At 60.0% G+C, this 20,238-nt stretch overlaps 1 protein-coding gene across 4 annotated transcripts in view; it reads left to right on the plus strand.

Moving 5' to 3' along the window:
• Window positions 1–19,568, plus strand: part of ERI3 (ERI1 exoribonuclease family member 3) — a 137,975-nt gene extending 118,407 nt beyond the window's left edge. For all 4 annotated transcript variants that reach the window (XM_076340356.1, XM_076340359.1, XM_076340357.1 and 1 more), the window contains one exon: window positions 17,970–19,568. In XM_076340356.1, coding sequence (XP_076196471.1) covers window positions 17,970–18,052 — 83 coding nt within the window. In that variant the 3' untranslated portion in view covers window positions 18,053–19,568. The remainder of the gene's footprint in view (window positions 1–17,969) is intronic.
• The last annotated feature ends 670 nt before the right edge of the window (window positions 19,569–20,238 follow it).

Raw genomic sequence — 20,238 nt, forward strand, 5'->3', positions numbered from 1 at the left:
GAGCCCAGCACGCTGTTGGGCTGCTGCTCTGTGCCAGCCTTGCTCTGAGCCATCCTCTCACTGCTGTTGATGACCCTCTCACCCAGGGGCTGTGAGCTGGGAGGCAGCGTTAGAGCCGCACCGGTCACGTCGCATGGGTCTGCGCCTTCTGCCGCTGGAATTGGCGTCCCAGTAATGAGGCTGGTAGTTACTGTGCATTGGAAGCAGCCATTGCTTAAGCCTCAATATCTCGGCCATTTAATTTAATGGGGTTTTTTAAATACCAAAAGCAATTAAGTTCACATTGTGAGCTAATCGCCTACAAAATTTCATTTCAAAGATGCTCAGACTGTTTGTGAGAGAATTGCTGGGAAGAGACCCAAATATGCCGCTGTGTCTGTCCGTTTGTCCTTCTCTGCCTTCCCTTTTTCCCAACCAGAGCCAGGCAGACTTCTTGAAAGGAAACAATCATGTTCTCAGTCTCCTGCTTTTCTGGCAGGTTTTTCCATGGTGTGAAGTTTAGATGTGTAAGTTAAATGCCAATGATTGGTGACGGTTATAGTGCTTAGCTGGTACCGCAGGAGTGAAAAACAGGGATTTAAGGTCTGGCTGATGGGCAAGAGCCAGATTGCCGTTGTTGGGGAGTGGGTAGGTGCACAGCCATGTACCTGGGCCAGGAGGAGATGGTGGGAGCTCTGCCCTTAAGCATGTGTTACCCGCTGCCTTGAGGCTGTATGTCTGTGCTGCTGTACCTGGCCGTGTGAGTAGTGCCTGAGCAGGGGCACCCAAATCTTGCACAAGCCCTTTTGCTTTGGAAAGGTGTCCCGGGCAATCTGTTTGCAGCATGTCCACCCCATCCCTCAACGGCTTGCCCCACGTGCCTGCCTCCCCGCTTGTCCTCCTGCCCTCCGGTTCCGGCAGCCCCGGCCCATGGCATCCAGCTCTGGCAGCCCGTGCAGGGGCCAGCTTGCTTGTAGGCTGCAGGGCTTTATCAGATCAGAGAAGAGCCGGAGGTCTTTGCCAGAGATTACTTGTTCTTCTCAATAGCCGTGTTACTGAATACGGAATAATCCCCCCTCGACAGCCAGCTGGGGGTTTCGTTTCCTGCCCTGCGGCTATCGTGTTAACGCTCTCTCCTTAAAGCACCTTTGCCGGCTGAGCCGCCCACGTGCTGCCCGTCACCCTGCTGGCACATTGGGCAGGGGCATGCTCCGCACCGCTCCCCACCAAGCTGCCTGCCCCCGGCACGTTCGGCTGAGCCATGTGCCGCCACTGCATTTCGGAAAGTGGCGTTGCCTGGTCCGGAACCCCCCTTCCCGTCCTCCCTGGCCGGTTTCCCTGGCTGGCAGCGAGGAGGTGATTTATGGAGTCCCGCGTGCACCCGGTGAGTCCAGCTCTCTGCGTTTCAGGGAGATCCATCGCACGGGGAGGGGAGGTCACCACGTTGCAGGTTTGCTAACCTTGCCTGCTTATTAAAAATGGTAAAAGCCTCCCTCAGGACTCGTGAAGTATAGATCCAGAGAGCTCCATATGCTGTTCCCCTTAATGAGATGTCTGCCTGAAGAGCAATAGCAAAACACACCATCCAGTTCAGGGTCCCTATAGCTAGATGGCCTGGCTGTAAACAGAGCCGTCCGTCTTAATGGGCTATCGTGTAAAAACTTCTCCCAGTCAATAAATCAAAGGGGCTCCATTTATATCATGTGCTGCCTTCGCTATTAGGCTGCCTCTGGATGGCATGTTCTGATACAGAGCTCCCCAGGACCTCCAGGCAAGGCCAGAGGCTCTAATGGGCATTTAATTTAGGCTTCCCCTTGCCGATACCCACGCAGAGCTCAGCAGCTGGGGCTCGGCAGGGGATCCCCCGTGGTTTGGGATGGCCTTGCCGTGTGGGAAAGGGCACCCATGGATCAGGACCTGGCTGGCATCACCTCCCCTGCCCTGCTGGGCAGGAGCCTCTGGTGTACAGGGGACACTTGGGGAGCTGCCAGGGACTGGACCCCCCCCCAGGAAGGGGTGCATGGGGGCTGGCGAGCACCCCTGCTCGTCCAGGAGCAGCAGCAGCAGCCTGGTGCAGGTATTTATTTTTCATTCCCTCCCTTGTGCTGCTCGGATGCCACCGGAGGGAAGTTCCGCTCCAGCCACCATCCCAGGCAGAGATATTAGTCCTCATTACTAATTAAAGGAAGCAGGAGTAATTGACGGATGGTGGATGGCGGGGGAGCCAGTGTGATGAACGGCCCCTGTCCCCGTGCTGGGGATGCATGCTGAGCGCTACCTGTTAGCTACAAATAAACAAACCTGATAAATAATAAATAGTTTGAGAAGAGTGGCTGAGCATTATTTAAATTAATAGGGATTAGAGGGAGAGGCCTGAAAGAGCATTCCTCCGGATGAGCTATTCCTGGACGGGCAGGGACTCATTTGTTGCAGACTGGAGTAAACAAGGAGATGGGGAGGATTCATCACAGCAGGACCTCACGGCGCTGCTCGGGCTTGTAACGGCACGGCTGCACTTTTCCTGGCCACCCCTGCACCGGGGCTCCCTGTGTCCCTGCCGCCTCGCTGGTGTCACCGGGCTGTCACACCTCCGGTGCCGGGCTGAGGCACTGGGTGCAGCGGGGGAGTCAGGGTGCTGTGGCAGAGCAGTGGGGAGCGGATGCTCGGCTCCGGCTCTGCCGTGGCATGGCTGCTGGCGAAGTCCCACGCCACGGCAGGGTACCCCGCAAGTTTTGCGAGCCAGCTTGGTGGGTACCCAAGCTGTGCGGCAGCTGCTGCCTGCTTGCACCCAGGTGGTCGCTGCCAGCCGCGGTTTGGTCCCAGCCGGCAAATCCAGCTGCCGAGGGGTCTCTCCTCACCCCCTGACATTTGGATAACCCCCCCCGCCTGCTCAGAGCCGGGAGGCTGGGGGTGGCGGAGGGAGGAGGGATGCCGGGGAACAGGGGGGAGAGGGGAGGGCGGGCGCTCTGCTCGCTATCACATCTACTCCATCTTATCGCCACGGTAATTTGATGATAAAAAATAATCCGAAGCTGGAAAGGAAACATGTGTAGTGGAGTAAAGATTGAATGTAGGTGGATTGTGCCCTGGGGCGGCGGCTGGGAGATAGAAGGAAATGTCCTTCTGTTTGACATACTGCCGAGATGCGGCCCCGCGCCCCCCGCCTTGCCGAGCCCTGCCTGCGGCACGGGGAGCCCACCGGCCCATGTGCCACGTGGCGGGCAGGAGGGTGCCTGCTGCAGCCCCCCGCTGCCTCCTGCCCCTCCACCTGCATCCCCCCTGCCCCCTGGCACCCCGTGGGGTGCTGCCCCCCCACCCAGCCACCCCATGGCTCGCTCCCAGCACGCTTCTGATTTTTTTTTTTCCCTTTGGTTATGCTTCACAACTCATTTTATCAGCTGTCAGTAGCCAAATGTCTTTTTTAAGGAGTGGGTTATAGCCACTAATGTACTGAATGCTATTGCACTGGCTGCAGTTAGTGTTCCACGGCTAAATTACTATAATTAATGTTCCACTAGAACTGTTTGTAACAGGCAGCTGCGGGAGCCCTGGGTCTGGGCTTTCACAGCCACTGAATTATCTCTGCTCCCTGAAGAAAGAGCCTAACGCAAGGGGAGGGCCGAGGTCAGCACCGGGACAGGCAGGCATGAGCCAAACCGAGCTCCGGTGGACAGGGTCCCGAGAGCCATTTCCACGGCGCAGAACCCCTGCGTCCCCCCAACGCGACTGCTCTGCCCCGCGGGAGCGCGGCTGGGTGCGAGGTGGGCTGCAGCAGTGCTCCTGGCTGGGATGTGCCACAGCACCGCCGCATCGCCCACCGGCCCCAGGGCTTCGCTCGCCGCCCTCCACGAGTTGCGTTATGAAGATGAAATGCAGTGCCTAAAGAAAAGCTCACGAAAACTCGCAAAGGGCGGTTGGTGGAGATGTTTTCCCCATACCAGGCACGGCACCTCTGCCCATGGCATGGCCCAGTGGGGCAGAGCCTGCACCCACAGCAGGGTGCCCGGTCCCGACTGCCTGCGGAAACCATCCCTGCCCTCCCTGCTCCCCCTTCGCCCCCCAGCAGGGCCAGAGGCACAGGGAAAAAAAATTTGCTCCATGGGCAGGGAGGCGTGCACACACCCCTTGTTTCGCTAAATGCATTCGTTCAATACCTGCAACAAACAGATTAGCCGGGGCTTTATCAGGGACAAGAGAAGGGAGAGCAATGTGATAATGGTTTTCAGCAAATCCTCAGGCTGTCACAGATTAGAGCGGCCGTGGCAGGAGCATTATCAGCCCTTTCCTCCTCTCCCCATCGCCTCCCCCTTTGTCTCCTCTCGCCATCGGATTTCTCCAGCCAATCTATCCCGGCAAGAGCCGGGCAGATACAAGAAGAAGTCGGTTTCCATCTGCTCCGCGATTGGTTTTTCCCGGCAGCCGATCCGTGTCGCGGCATCGATCCACGGGCCCCCCCAGCGCTCGTCACCTTGCGTGTCTGGAGAGGAAAGTGGCGGAGGGAAGGGGGGCCGGGGGGGACGCTTTAAACTTGCCGCGTGCCATTGATCTGCAGGCGGGAGCGTGGCCAGGCCGGCCCCGCCAGGCAGGAGGAGCGTGAGCCGCCTGCCCTCATCAGAGGAGTTTAAATGGCTGTGACCTTCTTGTTAAAGGAGAGGAATGGCTTTGGAGGGTCTGCGGGAGGAGGGGGCCGAGCCCCGGTCCCCGGGGAGGGTGGCCGGGAGCTGCCCGGCCCTCACCGTCCTGCCAAGGGGCAGCTTGGTGAGACTGGCACCTGGGCACCAGGAGCCTGCTGGGAGCCCTCCTCTCTCAGAGGGGACACCCACGTCCCCATTTTGGCTCCCCGCCTGCCTGTGCCACACCACAGTGCAGCCGGGCACAAGCAGGGACCCCCGTCCTTGCTCTGCAGCTTGCCGGAGCCCAAGCGAGGGGTGCTCTCTGGTGGGAGCTGCTGGGTAAACCCCGATGGGTGGGCAGCTTTCTCAGGAGACCTGAAGCTGCAGGGGGTCGGGGACAAGACTGCCCTTTGTCCTGGTGGCTACAGCTGGGCCCTGCTGAGGGCTGCCTGCAGGCAGTGAGTGGCACCAGGCATGGGAGCTTGTTGAGACACCTGGAGATGCTCAGAGGCCATTGCCTGATGGGCAGGGCAGCGGTGCTGTACCGGGCAGAGCCCTGCATCCTTGGGGTCAAGCTGGAAAGTCCCAGCGTGACCATCTCTGCCGTCTGCCACCCCCCCGTACCACTCTGCCAGGCTCCTGCCAGGGTAGAGCTGTGGCAGCTCTGCCTCATCTCGCCTTCCCTGGCTCACCCAAGGGACAGTGTGCGGGGTGGGTGGGAGGGCAGGAGGGGATATAACAAGTAATGGCCCCGAGTGTGGAAACAGTGTTAATAAAGTGTATTTCACTTTTAATTTTGACATATAATGTAATGATCTTTTTTAAGGCCCTATCATATTATCTGCATGACTAGATTATTGAGTCTTCATCATCTCCAGATAAATTTATGACCAGGATGATGCTTGGAATTTATTATCAGTCAATAGAGCTCAATACTGTAACAAGGCGTGTAATAAGATATACATATTTAATGATCCGGAGTAGAACAGCCCCGCTAATGGGCAGGATGAGACGGAGGCTGGAGCGTTAATTTCCATCCCCTGCCCCTTTCCGCAGGAGCCTGCGCCATTCAGGTGGGACACAGCCCCGGGGTCCCACATGTGGCACGGCGCGGGCTGGGAGCAGGGACCAGCTCTGGGGGATGCAGGGGAGCACAGCCCTCGTGCCGCTGTGGCTGTGAGCACGTGCCTGCTGCACATACGTCAGCCCATCCCTGCGGGCGACGTGCAGGTCTGTCTCACACATAGCGCACGGGTCTCTCTGATGTGGCTTCGTAGGTCTGGCTGACATCCCTGTCTGCACCATGTACGGGCCCGGCATGCGTCTGCCTCGTGTGTGGCTCCCTCCAGCCCAGCAGTCTGGGTGAGCGTTGCACAAAGCCACCGCTCCAGCAGCCGCCAAGGTGGCCGGCAAAGGCCGCCCGGTGCTTTTCATGTTTCAGAGGCAAGCCTGAAATCCTGCCTCCGGGATGGTGCAGGGCTCTTCAGCTCGACAAGGGGAGCAGAGCCGGGGTGGACAGATGGACTCTGTCCCCACCATGCGAGGATGCCTCTGGCCCAGCAAAGCCCTTGGTGGGGACACAGTCCCGCGTGAGCTGTGGTGGCAGTGCCATCGGGGCAGGGTCCACCATGCTTGCCCAGCTGCGTCCCCGGCAGGAGAGCGGGCAGTAGCGGGGCGGTCACGCCACAGGGAGCGGGGCAGGTCTGCGTGCCGAAGCACCCCGGCCCCACGTGCAGCCGCCCACAGACAGAGTTGTGTCAAACAGGGGCCCGTCTCCCTCGCCAGGTTATATTTTGAGCTGCCTGTGCTGATTTTTCCAGCCCTTTGGGATGTTATTAAATTAGTTTCCTAGGACTTTTAATAAGCACTTTTGATGCCTTTGAAGCATGCGGCTTTGTGGGAAGATTACAGTCCCGCATCCATCTCGCTGGGAGAGAAACAATGGCAGCAGGGCTGGCGTTTGATCTCTCCTCCAGAAAGCGAGAGAGGGTTTGTGTGAGACAAAGAGGTGAGCTGCTGATTTGGAGCTAATGTTTAAAAATAGGTAGGTCTCCCTCCAAGATAAAGAGACCTGCCCTTCTCTGTGTAATCGCCTGCCTCTGCCTCGCTGGACCTGCAGAAACACAGCTCGCTTTATTTGAAGGCTTCGAGTGCGGCACCGTGGTTTGATTCTGGGTCCTTTTAAAGCAATAACTAGGCCATCTGACCAAGCTTTAAAGAGCAGGAGAACTTTCCATTAGGACTCGCCACACACTCTCGGCGGCACTGGAATTGCATCCTTGCCTTTTATTTCCTTTCTCTGACACCTCATGTCACTTGCAGGCAGGAGAAACTCGGCTTTGTAAACTCTCTCATTTCTCCCTTGAAATTTCTCCCTAATTAGGGTCCCAATCCCAGTGGTGGGACTGGGTGTCAGGAGCTGGATGCGGAGCAGAGCCAACAGCCAGGCGGTGGCGGGGGGCTTGCGGGGCTCAAAATGTCCTGCAAAACCCCAGAGCGGTTTGGCCTTCTGCTGCCCTAAATAAACCTTCTGTCAGAGCAGGGCATGGCAGAGGCATGACAGCATGTGGAGGGGATGTGGGAGGCAGGGACACCTGCACCAGCGCTGGGGACCAGCGGGAAGGCAGACTGAATTGCTCCCTGCAGCCTGGGGACCTCCTGGCCCCCAGCAGCATCAGTCAGGGGCAGGGAGACAACATCTCCCATGTCTGTCCCCGTAGCTCCCACACAGCAGAACCAGAGCCACCATCCCTGCCATGCCGAGCATCTGCGTGCCCAGCCCTGGTGCTGGCTCTGGCAGGGACCATCGGGTGAGTTACACACCACAAGCACCCAGCTCTGGCCAGGCATGCCTTCACCACAGGGAGAAAAGGCGTCAGGGGAGCCAAATTCCCTTTATCTGTGGATAACTAACTACTGCTGCCTTTAACAGCCTGGAATAAACTAGCCACATAGCCAATATCGTGATCATAAGTGCTTAGATATGGCAACTTTACACTGAACAGAGGTTTTAACCTTCCCTGTGGAGGATATCCAGCTCTACATCACTGCCTGTTTCCATCCAGCTGCACGGCCAAAGACAAGCTCTAGGTGAGTTGCTCGGAGTGGCTGCACCAGCTACCAGCCGGCTCTCAGCCCAGTCTAGCCCCAGTCCTTACCCCAGTTTTGGGTAGGACCTCCCTCCTGCTCTCAGGGCCTGGCTGCCGCTGCCGTGTGTCCTGCTGGAGAGGCCAGGAAGGAGCCATCCCACCGCACGCTGCCTGCCCGCCCTCTGCCCGCTCCGGGGTGTGCACCGGGAGAAGGGGCGATGGGGCAGCCCCCAGCACTCTGCCTGTGGAATGAAGCCCCATCACCCCGGCAGGGCTGCCTGCTCCCACCAGCGCCCCCCGGGATCCCCAGGGACCCGCTCCAGTAGCAGCAACAGTACCGGCTGTGCAGGCAAGGCAAAGGCAGAGCCGTGGGGGTGATGGGCCGTGGGCTGGGCAGCATGGCTGCAGCAGCATTCCATCTCCCACCCATCCCCTGGATTTCTCTCTTGCTCTGGTACTGGTCAGGCTGGACACGCCGGCAGTGCTGCTGCTCGCTCACCTCCCCCGCCTGCCCTGTCCCCCTCTGGCAGCTGCCCGCAGCCCTACAGTCTGCCCAGGCTAGTCCAGGAGATGAGGCTGTTGCATCTGCTGAGCCACCCCGTGGGGCTCCCAGCCATCTCCCTCACTGCACTTTGCTCTGGCGTCTCTGGCTGGTTTCGAGCAGCGCCTGTGGGCAGGGACCCTCCATCCATGTTGCAGAGAGGGCCAGGCACCAGCCTGGCCATCCCCGGCATCTAGCGCAGCCGGGAGGAGTAGGTGCCGACAGCATCTCTGCCCTGTCCCATCCCCAAGTCCAGCTGGGTATCCCCAGTCACCCCAGCCCCAGCAGGCAGGAGTCCTGCTGCCCTCTCCTCCCGCCGCCATCCTTTCCTCCCTCCTCCTCTAAGGAAGCACCAGCATTGGAGCGTGCGGTTTACTGGGCTCCTGTGGGGACCCATGTCCCATTCCCATTCCCACCCACAGAGCCCCAGAGAGGGGGATCCTGAGCCACCAACTTCTGTGGGAACTTGTCACCGTCACCTTGTCCCCGAGCCCCGTAGCAGGCCCAGAGCAAGGGGGCAGCTTGCATCCTCCCTGCACTTCACCAGTAACCCAGCCCTGACTTTATTTTGCACGGCGACTTTCAGGCGAGCTGTAAAACACTCAGACGAGTTAAATAATACACGACAGTGTACGGTATAAATTACAGGAAGCCAGCGGTGGAGCGACATTGTATGCTGAATAAATTAAAGGCTGCGTGACTTACAGGCGAGATTGATCTCCTGCCGAGCATTTTGTTTAGTGACGTGCTTGTCGTAAGGGAGAGCTAATTATGGGTGCAGAGGCGCGCGGCTCCGACGCTGGGGAGTACGGCACAAACTGGGCTCCCGAATGTCAGCGGGGTCCCCACACTTCGAGGATTTGCTCTTTCCGAGGCCGGCCACGTGCCAGGGCCCCGTTAGCTGGGTGCCAGCAGTGTCCCCAGGGCCATCCAGCTCCATCACAGCCCAGGGCAAAGGACTGTGCTGCCACAGGGAGCTGCCGGGGTCTGAAAGTGGATGCCCCAGCTCAGGGGACACAGCTGGCCGGCGGCTCTGGGGTCCGCCCTGGGCGAGGGCTGGCACTGAGGCTGCCTTGGCGGCAAATCACGGGGGGATGGAGGTGCCCCAACCCGAGCCATGGAGCAGAGCCATGCAGGAGCGCATCCTTTGCTCCTGTGGCTGGTTGGAGCCAGCGCTGCCTCCCCCGTCCTCGAGCCCTAGCACTGCTCACAAGGTGACACGGAGCCCGCTGGTGCAGGGGGACCCAGGGCTGGCTGAGCAGTCGAGCTGAGACCTGCGGGGATGATTTGGGGGCTGAATAGTACAAAAAGGCATATCCTTGCCAGAAATTAGGTAGGGGATCTTGTAATAGCAGGATACTGCTATGAGCCAAGGGAGGGGGGGAGTCTTCTTGAGGGCATGGTTTGGGCTGGATAATTTTGGGGAAGATGTGCTTTACCCGCGGGGACGCGGGAGTCAGGTGAGAGGCTGGGGTGCAGCTGGGTGCCCGGCTGCCGACTTTAACCGCCAAACTCGGGGCCAAGTTTGGAGGCTCGTCCTGCTGGGCTCCTCCTGCGGGCAGGAGAGCAGGGACGTCTCCCGCGCGGAGTCACCCCTGCCAGGAGGTCTGTCCCCACCACCCACACAGCCGAGGGGTGGCAAGCAGGCGGTGTGCAGCCAGCAAGGCCGCGGCAGAGGCTGCGCCACAGGGCCAGCGGAGGGGAGACCTTCCTAGGCTGCCGCGAGGGTGCTGGTGGCTGGAGGCCGTGCTTCGGAGCCGGCTGGCCGGCGGGATGCGCTCCCCTCCGGCTCGGCCGGCTCGGCGGCTGTCTGTCACTCGGCGGGATTATGAGTAGTGAGCGTAATGCATCGGCGTATGAATAGGGTTGTCTGGCTGATGGTGATGTATCGTTTTTCATTACTGCCTCTCAAGCCCTCCCTGCTCCACGTGTGGAAATTCTATTTATTCCCTAATTTGTAAAAATTCCCTCCTTATCTGATACCAATCAGGGAGGGGTAATTGGCTCTCCAGGGCTAGCGGCTGGGGTCCTGATGAAGAGATATGTGTGTCTGCTCTGGCTGTCCAGGCACCCTGCCCTGCTGCACCAGCGACACGGGCCACAATTAATAATGATTTGCAAATGGCAGACAAGCAATAACGCAGAAAGATGTCCAGCCAGCCTCCTGCCCGCCCCTTAATTTCCTTCTGTAATATAAATGGCACGGGAACGAAAATCCAGCGCTATAAATTCTGAAATTAGTTATTCGCCGTAATAAATGGTTCCCTTTTTGGTGCGCGTCCCCCCCATCCTTCTCCCCTGACCCCCCCACTCCCTCCTCCCCTCCCACCCCCCTCGCCCGCTACCTACTTCATTTGAGTCCTAATATGCAAATGCTGTAATTTAACGGGATGGTGAAGTTGATTTTCATGTTAACTTAATTACTTTGATTTATGAAGGACCGGGATGCAGACATGGCTCCATCCTTACCCACCTCCCACCCTCGCCCCTCCGCGGTCCCACTGACCCGCCGCCTCTCTCCCCCTTTCTTCCTTTTTCTCAGTCCTCCCTTCCTCTTCTTCCCCAAGTTTAGTGTTTTATTAGCTGCCTTTAAGTGGACATAAGTCCTCGCGACAATCGCATGATGCGGAGGACAAATTCCCCGTCCTGCCTTGTTTAATCGTGCCTGGATAATGGATGTATAATTGACTCATTTGAATGCTTTTGCCTACAGGAGTGCAGAGCATTAAATGTTTGATTGCCTTAATTTCCAAACAGATCATTATCCCCTTCTTACCCGCTCTTAATAAACACTTTATGAGGATTTTTTTTTTTGTAAAGGAAAAAAATCTCCACTCCTCGTACTTCTCTGAAGTGATAAACTCTAATTAAGTCTAATATTTAAAAATATGGTAATGGTGACTTGTTTGAATAAGTGGCCTGCATTTCCATAATTTCATTATTACGTAAAACACGCTAATTATTTGAAGTGTGCTTATTACTAAAAGAGAAATCTCCTTCTAATAAAGATGAAATTGGCTTTTTTCCCTGTATTGCCGCGCACGCTGCTCCCCTTCCCTCCCGGCCGGTGAGTGGCTGTGGCCGGGAGCAGGGCGATGGCGGCGCTCGCTTTGTTTACCCAGGGATGCTGCCGGCCTGCAAGGATGCTGGATGTGCGGGGACAGTCACAGGGGCTGGAGGACAAACCGACCGCTCTGTGCACCCTGTGCCACCCTCGGCCCCAGCAGTGTTGATGCCCTTCGGGCTCGTGGGCTCCAGGAGCTGTTGGGGATGGTGCGAGAGAGCTCAGCCCCAGCTGCCCATCCCCTCCATCTGGGATGCCCCTGATCGCGGGGTGCCCCTGCACGGCATCGCCTGTGCCCGGCCACCCGGCAGCCTGCGGGGCTGGCGGGTGTCTCAGCAGCCGGGTGTCTTGTGGTGCTGTGTCCCCAGCCACCCAGATCTGGTCACCCTTCTTCCAGTCCCCAGCGCAGGGGACAGGAGGAAGCGGCCCGTCACCCATGGGGTGATGGTGGCCAGTCCGGGTGGGAGGAAGCAGGTGCCTGGGGTGGCAGGTTGAACGCCAGGACGGGTCCCCTCCGCTGCGCTCATCTGCCTGGCTGCTCCCTGGGGACGCCCGGCGGTGTTACCTCCCTGCAGACCTGGGAACTGCCAGAGGCGGGCCCTCCCCGCTCCAGTGTCCCTGCTAGGGTGAGCCAGATTTGGAGGCTTCACTGACCCCGGTGTGCAGGGGGTGGGACGGGCATCCCGTCCCCTTGGGACAGGTACAGCAACAGGTGGGGGGGACACAAGTATTAATTGTGTCCAAACCCTCTTTAGAGCGCGTGCGGGCACTCAGTGGCAGGGCAGGCAGGGGAGGCACTGGGATGAAGTCAATATAAAACTAATTTTCTTTTCTTCGTGAAGAAATGAGGTGTGTGGCAGTAACGTAATTGCAGATAATGAGGTAAGTTATTCTTAATATTCTGCACGTCGCTGTCAGCTCCACCTAATATACCTGCCGGCTGTGCGGGGCACGTGGAGCCCCTCTCCCCTCGCGCAGGATTATGAGGCCATTCATTTGGGAGCAGCCCGGCAGGACCATCCCCGGCATCCCCATGGCTCCCTTCAGGCTGGGAGCTCTGTGCTCTGCCGTGTCCTTGTCACAGCTGCAGCCGGGCATCCCGGTGTCCCCAGCTCGCCCGGCCTGTCATGGTGGGGATGGATGCAGACTAGATACAGCCCCCTCCTGGCTCCGGCACAGGCAGGGTGAGCGGCCCCAAGAGCCTGGCTCTGCATGGCGGGCAAACGCTGTCACTCCTTGCCCCTGATGGCTGTCCCCTCCTGGGGACGTGCCCACTCATGGGGAGCAGCACAGCCCACTGGGGGGACACAGCACCCAGCGCTCCCCTTTGCGATTGCCGGGGACGCCGGCAGCAGTGCCGGGCTGCATGGGGACCGCACGGCTCCCTCCGGTCACAAGGCCACCTGCTGTCACCTGGGGTCGGCAGTGGGGAGACGAAGGGCAGCGGTGGCCGGGCGGCCCTGTTTCCGCTTTGCAGGGAGCTGTTATACAAAGGCAGCAGTGATATTATTCATTAACAGGGATCTGCCATTAGAACATTGACAAATGGCCCCTCGTCGCCTGAGCATCAGTTCTTGTACAGCCCATAAAGCATGGGGACAGTTTAAATATGGACCTGCTCAGCTCGGGCCGGGGGTGATCTGTCTTCCCGGCCGTAGCACAGGTGCGGCGGGGCTGCCTCCAAATGAGCACATTTAGGGGGGCCCTGTGCTCCCACAGCCACCCACAGCCCGCCTGGGCGGCTGCCGGGATTGAAAGGATCGCTCCTTGCACTGCAAGTGTCTCAGCCCAGCGCACAGCGGTCACGGCGGTGCTCGGCCCTCCGAGCCCCCGTGGCGGTGGCATCCAGGCAGTCTGGTCCCGTGGGGAGGCGGGAGAGCTGGGGGAAATGCCGGCAGGGCGGCACACGTGGGGACGTGGCCCCTTCCCTTCTCCCCGGTGCCTGGGGTGGGTGCGGAGGTGATGCTCTCCCCGAGTGAGCACCACTCCTCCTGGCAGCCCGTTCCCGCAGCACGGCCACATCGTGCCTGGGCTGCAGGCCAGCATCGAAATCCTTGAGCTCGTCCTGGGTTCGCAGCGGTGCCGCTTTGCAGTGGCCAGAGGGAGGGCGCACGCCAGGTGGTGAGCCCAGTGCCGCGGGCTGAGGGGTTTCTGCCTCCGTCCTGGCAGAGGAGCACGGTGGGAATGTCTGTCCCCCTCCAAGGACAAGGGCAGCCAGCGACGCTGAATGGCAGCGAACTCCAGCCCTAATCAAAAGAGGGCTCCCACGGCCCCACGCATGTGCATGTGCCACTGTCCTTGGCTGTCACTGTGGCCAGAGTTGGTGAGACACGGAGAGGGCTGGGACGTGGGTGTCGAGGCGGTGCGGTGTTGCAGTGGGTAATGCTAAAACACCGGGTAGAAGGGTTAAAACCCAGCGCCCCGAGGTTGGGGCGGCACATCACCCCACGCTGCACTGGCAGCCTGGCCAAGGAGGGTCCCGGAGGCAGCCAGGACCCAGTGCCTCGGGGCGAGCTCAACCCCGGCCGTCCTGGGGCCGCTGCGGGGGGACGCGGGGCGATGCTCGGAAGCGGCACGACAAGGCGAGGGGCAGGGAGGCAGGGCAGAGCTGCCGCTCTGTTTGCAGGAGGCAGGATAACCCCAGGCTGACCCCTTTCACACACACCGCACAACACCCCTAAATCAATTGCATCTTATTATTACAATATCAATATACAATATTCCTACAATAACACCATTGATTTTCTACTCAGAGGCTGCACCTAAGTCTGTTTTAAAGAGGAGGGAGTTAATAGTGCCCTCATTAAAAATCTATAGATTACCCCCCACCCCCAAAAAAGAAAAAGCAGTTTATATTCATTAGGGCTATTGAATATAAAGTAATATGTTTGTGTAGGACATTGGAGTAATGTGATAATCCGTCCGCATATCAGGGAGAAATCCACTTAGCAACCCTGTCAGCTTGACAAGAAAAATGTGCCCATAAAGTCGGGAATACATTGAGGGAGCGAGCGTGAGGGGAGCGGGGGCGTGCGTGCGTGTGCACGCCTGTGCAGCGCCCACAGAGCTGTGCCGGCCAGCGGCGCAGGGCCACCTTCACCCCGTCTCCCTGCTCAGGCTTGGGGACGCAGGCGGGCACCCCGATGGCCCCTGGAGGTGTCTGGGACTGGGGCAAGCCAGGTGTGCCAGGATAGGGATCGTGGGGGGGCTCCACACCCTGCCAGCCTCCGCGGCCCCAGGCAGGGTCACCCTGATGGGACGGGACTGGTGGGTGCCAGCCTGGGTGCTGGGGCAGCCCCGCCGTGACCGCGTGCCCCCCCGGGGAGAGCTGGGCTGAGGGGTGCAGGGTGGGCAGGGCTGCCCATGCCCCCCCCACCTGCCTCGGACCCGGCTCGTCACCCGCCCTGTGGTCACCTTTGCGATGGATTAAGCACTGAAAGAGCAGCAAAGCAATCCCGTTCGCGCTCTCTTAGGCTGTCAATTGCCATTTTTGTAATAGAAATTCCTTTCACAAGGTAACGACGGCCAGATTTAGAGGATTTCATATTGCTAATAATTCCCCAAACAGCTATCTGACTGTGTTGTTTTAAAAGCCGCTTAGTTTTTTGCTTTGGAGTTTATGAAAATCTCCCACTCTAATATCCCGAGAGCCAGCCTATAATTGTGTTATTAAATCAATCGGAGCGGATTACATTGTAAAATCAATAGATGGCTGTAATTGCATATTAGAAAGTTGTTCTGCTGTTGTTGATTTTTTTTTTACATGGATAATTATAATAAGCGTGTTTACCTTAGTGCTGATTTGGAATGAGTCTCACTAAATGACTTATGACAAGCTTGGCGCGCCCGCTGCCCGGGGGCCATGGCATCGTTTGGGACGGCGAGGACGGTGCTGCCGGCACGGGCGTGCAGGTGGCACCGACCCGCCAGGGTCCCACGGGCTTTGCAGGGTGGTAGCCCAGAGCCCAGGGCAGCTCCCAGCGCTGGCACCCGGCGCGAGGGCACATCAGGGCTTTGGGGAGATGGCTGGTGGGGTTTAGGAAGCAGCCGGCGGTCCCAGAGAGTCTCCCCGGCAACCAGCTCGGGGGTCCCAGGAGGTACCATGGGGTCTCGCTGCCAGTTTGGCAGCTCCCCAGGTCTCTATGCAGCTTCCCTTTCAGCAATATGGAGCAATAGCCAAGCCCCGGCAGCCCACACTAGCCCAGGGCGATGCTGCGGGCAGGGAGGTGGGCCACAGGATGCCTGGGAGTGGTGAAGGGCAGCGGCCGGGGCTGTGCTTTCAAATCCAAGCCGCTCACCTGCCACCTGCCTGACGCAGCTCGGAGGCCAGGATTTGCTTTGCTGTTACTCTTTTGGGGGACCAGGCCCAGGCTGGCTGTGGGGTGGGGGTACTTCGGCCGCAGACGGTTGCACTCCCCCTGCCTCGGTTTCCCCAGCTTTCAAGCCACCTGTTAGGTCCCACTGGAAGCTGGCTCCAGGGGCAGGTCTGGTGCTGGTTTCCCGGGGGCTCAGCTGGCCGGGGGGCGAGACGGATGGAGCAGGGGGTCCTAAGGATGGTGAGGGGCTTGCTTGACTGGGAACAAGTGGCAGCAGGAGCTGGCACTGTGGCTTGGCCGGGCAGGACACCCGTCATCTCCAGGGCCCTTCTGGAGCCATCAGTGCCACCTCGGCCAGCAGAGAGGACAGAGGCACAGAGACGGGCTCGTCTCTGCCCCTGCGCCAGCCGGTGGGGCTGGGGACACCTCTCCTTCATCGGGCTGTCCTCATGCCCAGCTCCCTTCCCCGGCCTGGCACACCGGTGAGGAGAAGGGGTGCCATGAGAGGGCCTGGGGGGGACACTCGGGAGGCACATGGCTCTGACAGGGACGTTACCTCTCCCACTGCCGGCCATCAGCCAGGAGGGTCCCCAGCAGCTCAGGGCAGTCTTTCGGGGAGCTGTGTGTGGGGGAAGCCCCCTGCGCCTCCAACCGATGCTGGGGGAGGGGTGATGGCTTTGCCACCGGGTCACCGGGCGCAGCGGGGCTGGGCAGGGCTGCTGGTCTGGCAGGGAGCAGCAAGGCGGCCTGGCAGCCCCGTCCCTGCAGGCAGGCGCCTGGCAGCAGGGCAGTGCTGCCCATCTGCACGGGGCCCTCAATCCGGCACGCGGCACTGTCAGCAGGCAGCCTGCTGTCTCCTAGACAGTGAAATATGGCCACAATTAGCCCGGATACAGTTCAATTATGATAAACAGCGTTTGCACCCTTTAAGCCGTGATTAAAAGGCCTCCTCCCGTTGATAGAGAGACCTAATTTCACATTATTATCGCTGTAGCTTGATTATAAAGCACTCCCTGGATTTACAGTTGGGAGATGGATGTGGAGGCTTCTTTATCATTTACACATCAGTAATGATGCAGCCTTCCCTCCACCACAACATCCATCCAGCTGCGGCAGGGAGAGGGGGGTCCTGCCTGCGCCCCCCCTCCCGGGGCACCCTCTCCCCGTGTCAGCCGGGCCCCGCTGCCACACGCAAGTGGGCAAAGTCACCCTTACGGTAACAGCTTGATAAATGGGCGGGCGGTAATGAAATGGAGACATCAAGGCGTGGGGCGAGGAAGAAAGAGTGGTAATCGGAACGAGTGGAGCTGTCCCGAAACGGAGGGGAGCGGGAAGAAGGATCGCCTCTGCGCCGTGTGCTGTCAAGGGAGAAATTACACATTTACTCTTGCTTTTTCTTAAGGAGACGGCCCTCATAGATCAAAACATGGATTTACAAGCCAATTTTCAACATGAAATATAGACACCAGGAATCAATTTAAGCCCAGCTTCTATTTTAGCAAACGGTGCCTGCGTTTAGTCCCAGGTAAATAACACCAGCCGGAGCCTTCCCCCTCCCCGGCTCGCCGCCCTGCCACCACTTGCGCTGGTGGTCGCGGTGCTGCCGGCCGGCCCCCGGCACCCGCTTCGACCATGGCCCCGTGCCGGGGACGGCTGCAGCTCACCAGCCCGGCCACCCGCTGCCTGCCATCCTGGGGCCAGTGGGCACGGGGCAGCACCGAGGGGTGGCTCTGGCGGGGATGGGGACGATCCCAAACCACGGTGGCAAGCAGAGAGAGCCAGGTGCCACACAGCCCCTGCCTGAGGAGGGTGAGGGGAAGGAGAGGACCCTGCTTGGCTGGTGAAGGGCAGCTCTGGCATCACCTGCCATCCCCATCCTGGTGCGGGGACAGCCCCTTTGCTGGCCAGTGCCACCGAGGGACAGGGGTGCTGGAAGAGGAGGCTGGGCTTGCAGGGAAGCAGCTGCTGGCCAAGAGCTGGGGGCCAGCATGGGTCCAGCTTGCAGGAACGCTGCCTTCCCCATCCACCGGCTCCCCATGGGCTGTGGGGCAAGCACCGGCCTGGAGGACCCAGGGATGTGTCAGCCAGCAGCCTGGGCGATGCCGTCCCAGCGCAGCGCGGGGCCGTACCGGGATGCAAGCGGCCAGTGCTGGGGAGCCGGGGACCCCGCACTCGCCCCACAGCACTGTAAGGCACTTGGGACAGAGTGCCTGGACTGGTGGGGATACAGGGGCTTGTGTGCCCCAAAGGGGGACGCGGGGGGCCGTGCAGCTCCGGGCAAAGCCCTGGCGTGGGACTGGGAGCTTGATCCGACAGCTCCCAGTCAGATCGTGGCTCTAACCCGGCACCTCTGTGCTCTCTCCACAGACGACTGTAAGAACATCGCCAACATCATGAAGACACTGGCCCATAGAGGCTTCATCTTCAAGCAGACCTCCAAACCCTTTTGATCCCCAAGGCAAGCCAGGCAAGGGCTGCATGTGCCCGGCGCCGGCGAGGCGGGGAGGACGGGCTCCAGCATTAAAAAAAACCGGCAACCGAGGCCAGAGGAACCGACACAAAAAATCTCAATTTCAGCTGTTAACTCCAGTAGAGGTTGTATATATGGGAAGGCAAATCTGTGTAGACCTGATGTGACTCCCTCTCTGGGCTGCTCCGGACATTATGCCATGCTAGCGGACAGCCGCGTAGGGCGCTTGCACCACATTTTAGACTCGTAGTTTGTTCTTTTTCTTTGGCTCCCGATTTCCATCCCTCCCTCCATATCCCACCCCGTCCTCCCTCTCCTGCCCTGTAGCCAGAGCATCCCCCATCTCCTCCCCGGCATGGGCCGTCCCCGCCTTCCCTTCTTCTTTCTTTTCTCTGGTTTTATGTTTTCAGGCCTCGACGGCTGCTGCAGTGAGGCCGGCGCGTGCCCGCACCCGGGCAGCGCTCACGGAGGCTCAGCAGCGTCAAGACGGCCCCTCGCCCTCCCCGCCAGCCCCCCCGCCTCTCCCCCGAGCGCCTTTTCCCCTTTTTGAGTCAACACTAACCCCTCTCTGACTCCTGTATGTGACAAACGCGATCCGTCTCTTTATGTTCAAGGTGAAGTGCCTGTATTCTCCGCTGCAGAGCCTCTGGCAGCCCCACCGTGGGCTGCGGGGGCCCCAGAGGGCTCCCTTCAGTGGGGCAGGGGCCCGGCGGGCGGGCGGGCGGGCGGCAGGAGGGAGGTGACAGTGTCCGCACGGAGCCGTGTCCCATCCCATCCCCGTCCTGTCTGCTCGTGCCTCTTGCGGGGCTGGGTGGGATGCCCAGCCCTGCCCCGGCCCCGCCGACCGATTCCAGCTCCACCGGGGCCAGGCCCGCCGCAGCACCGCGTCCATTGCCGGCGGTGGACGTGCCAGCGCGCGCTGGCCCCCAGCCCAAGGTACCCGAGCAGGGGAGCTGCAAATTGCCCCAGGCCCCTGACCCTACTCCCCTCCGACCCCGTCCGGCCTCCCTCGGTTCCCGAGCTGAGGCTTGGCCCCCACATGCCCATGGTCCCCACGGGCCATGCTGTGCCCCTCGCAGGTCCCCGCGGACGCTCAGCAGCAGCTGGCTTGTTGCCTGAGAGTTGCCGAGCACATCCCCTCCGGCTGGGTGGGCTCCCGGCCGGCCAGGGCAGTTGGGGGGGCAGCCGTGGGGCAGGCTGAGGGCGCGCGTTCCCCCGGTGTCACCCAGCCCCGGGGCCCTGCTGAATGGAGCCCTCATCCGGGCGCTGACCTGCAGGGAGGCTGCAGCCCCGGGCCCGTGCATGCATGGCCTGGAGCGAAGCCGGTGACGGCAGCCAGAAGGGCAATACAGGCACTGAACTTGGCGGTACATGACTGCATGGTGTGTGGTGTTCCAGTTAAACCAACCGATAATGCAAACCCAGCATTTTCATTGTCTAGTTATTCCAATCCTTGCTGTAAATGTGCCACATGAATAAAGTTTGGGGGTAAAGGAGCCCGGGCTGTGCCCATGCATGTGCGAGTGTGTGCAGGGGGCGGAGGCAGGGGGGTGCCACCTGGGTACGTGGGAGCAGGGTGCTCCACCAGTGGGACTGCCCTCACTGGGGTATGGCACCCCAGCACGTCCATGCTCTCCAAAAAGGCAAACTTTCCAGCTGTGAAAGGGGGGTTTGGGTTCCCTGCTGCTGGGAGCACTGCCCCGCTCTCCAGCATGGGCACCATGGGTGGGCCCAGCAGTCTTCCCCCACCACCTCGGGTTTGCTTGTGCCCCAGGATGGCTCTGCCCCAAGGATGCCACCAGCCCGTCCCAGCTGGGCTGCACCCACGGGTGCACCCCAGCACAGCCTTCTGCCCGGTGCAGGGTGACAGCCACCACCATGTCCCACTGGCATCTGTCATCCCAGCCTGCAGCCTGACACGCTGTACCCGCACGGCCACTACCGCCCTTAGAGCATCTCCGCTACAGGCTGGAGCCAGCGTGGCTCTGCCCGGGGTGCTGGGGCACCCGCTCTGTCCCGGGCAGCAGAGCCAGTGCGAGCACAGCACCATGACGTGCAGGAGCCATAGCAAGCCATGTAGGAAACGCCACCACGTCCGGGTGCCCAAGGGACCGTGTCCAGCACCACGGTGCTGCTGGGTGACAGGGACGCGGCTGTCCAGCTGGC

Source organism: Aptenodytes patagonicus, chromosome 5, assembly GCF_965638725.1.
Source record: "Aptenodytes patagonicus chromosome 5, bAptPat1.pri.cur, whole genome shotgun sequence".
Lineage (NCBI taxonomy): Eukaryota > Metazoa > Chordata > Aves > Sphenisciformes > Spheniscidae > Aptenodytes > Aptenodytes patagonicus.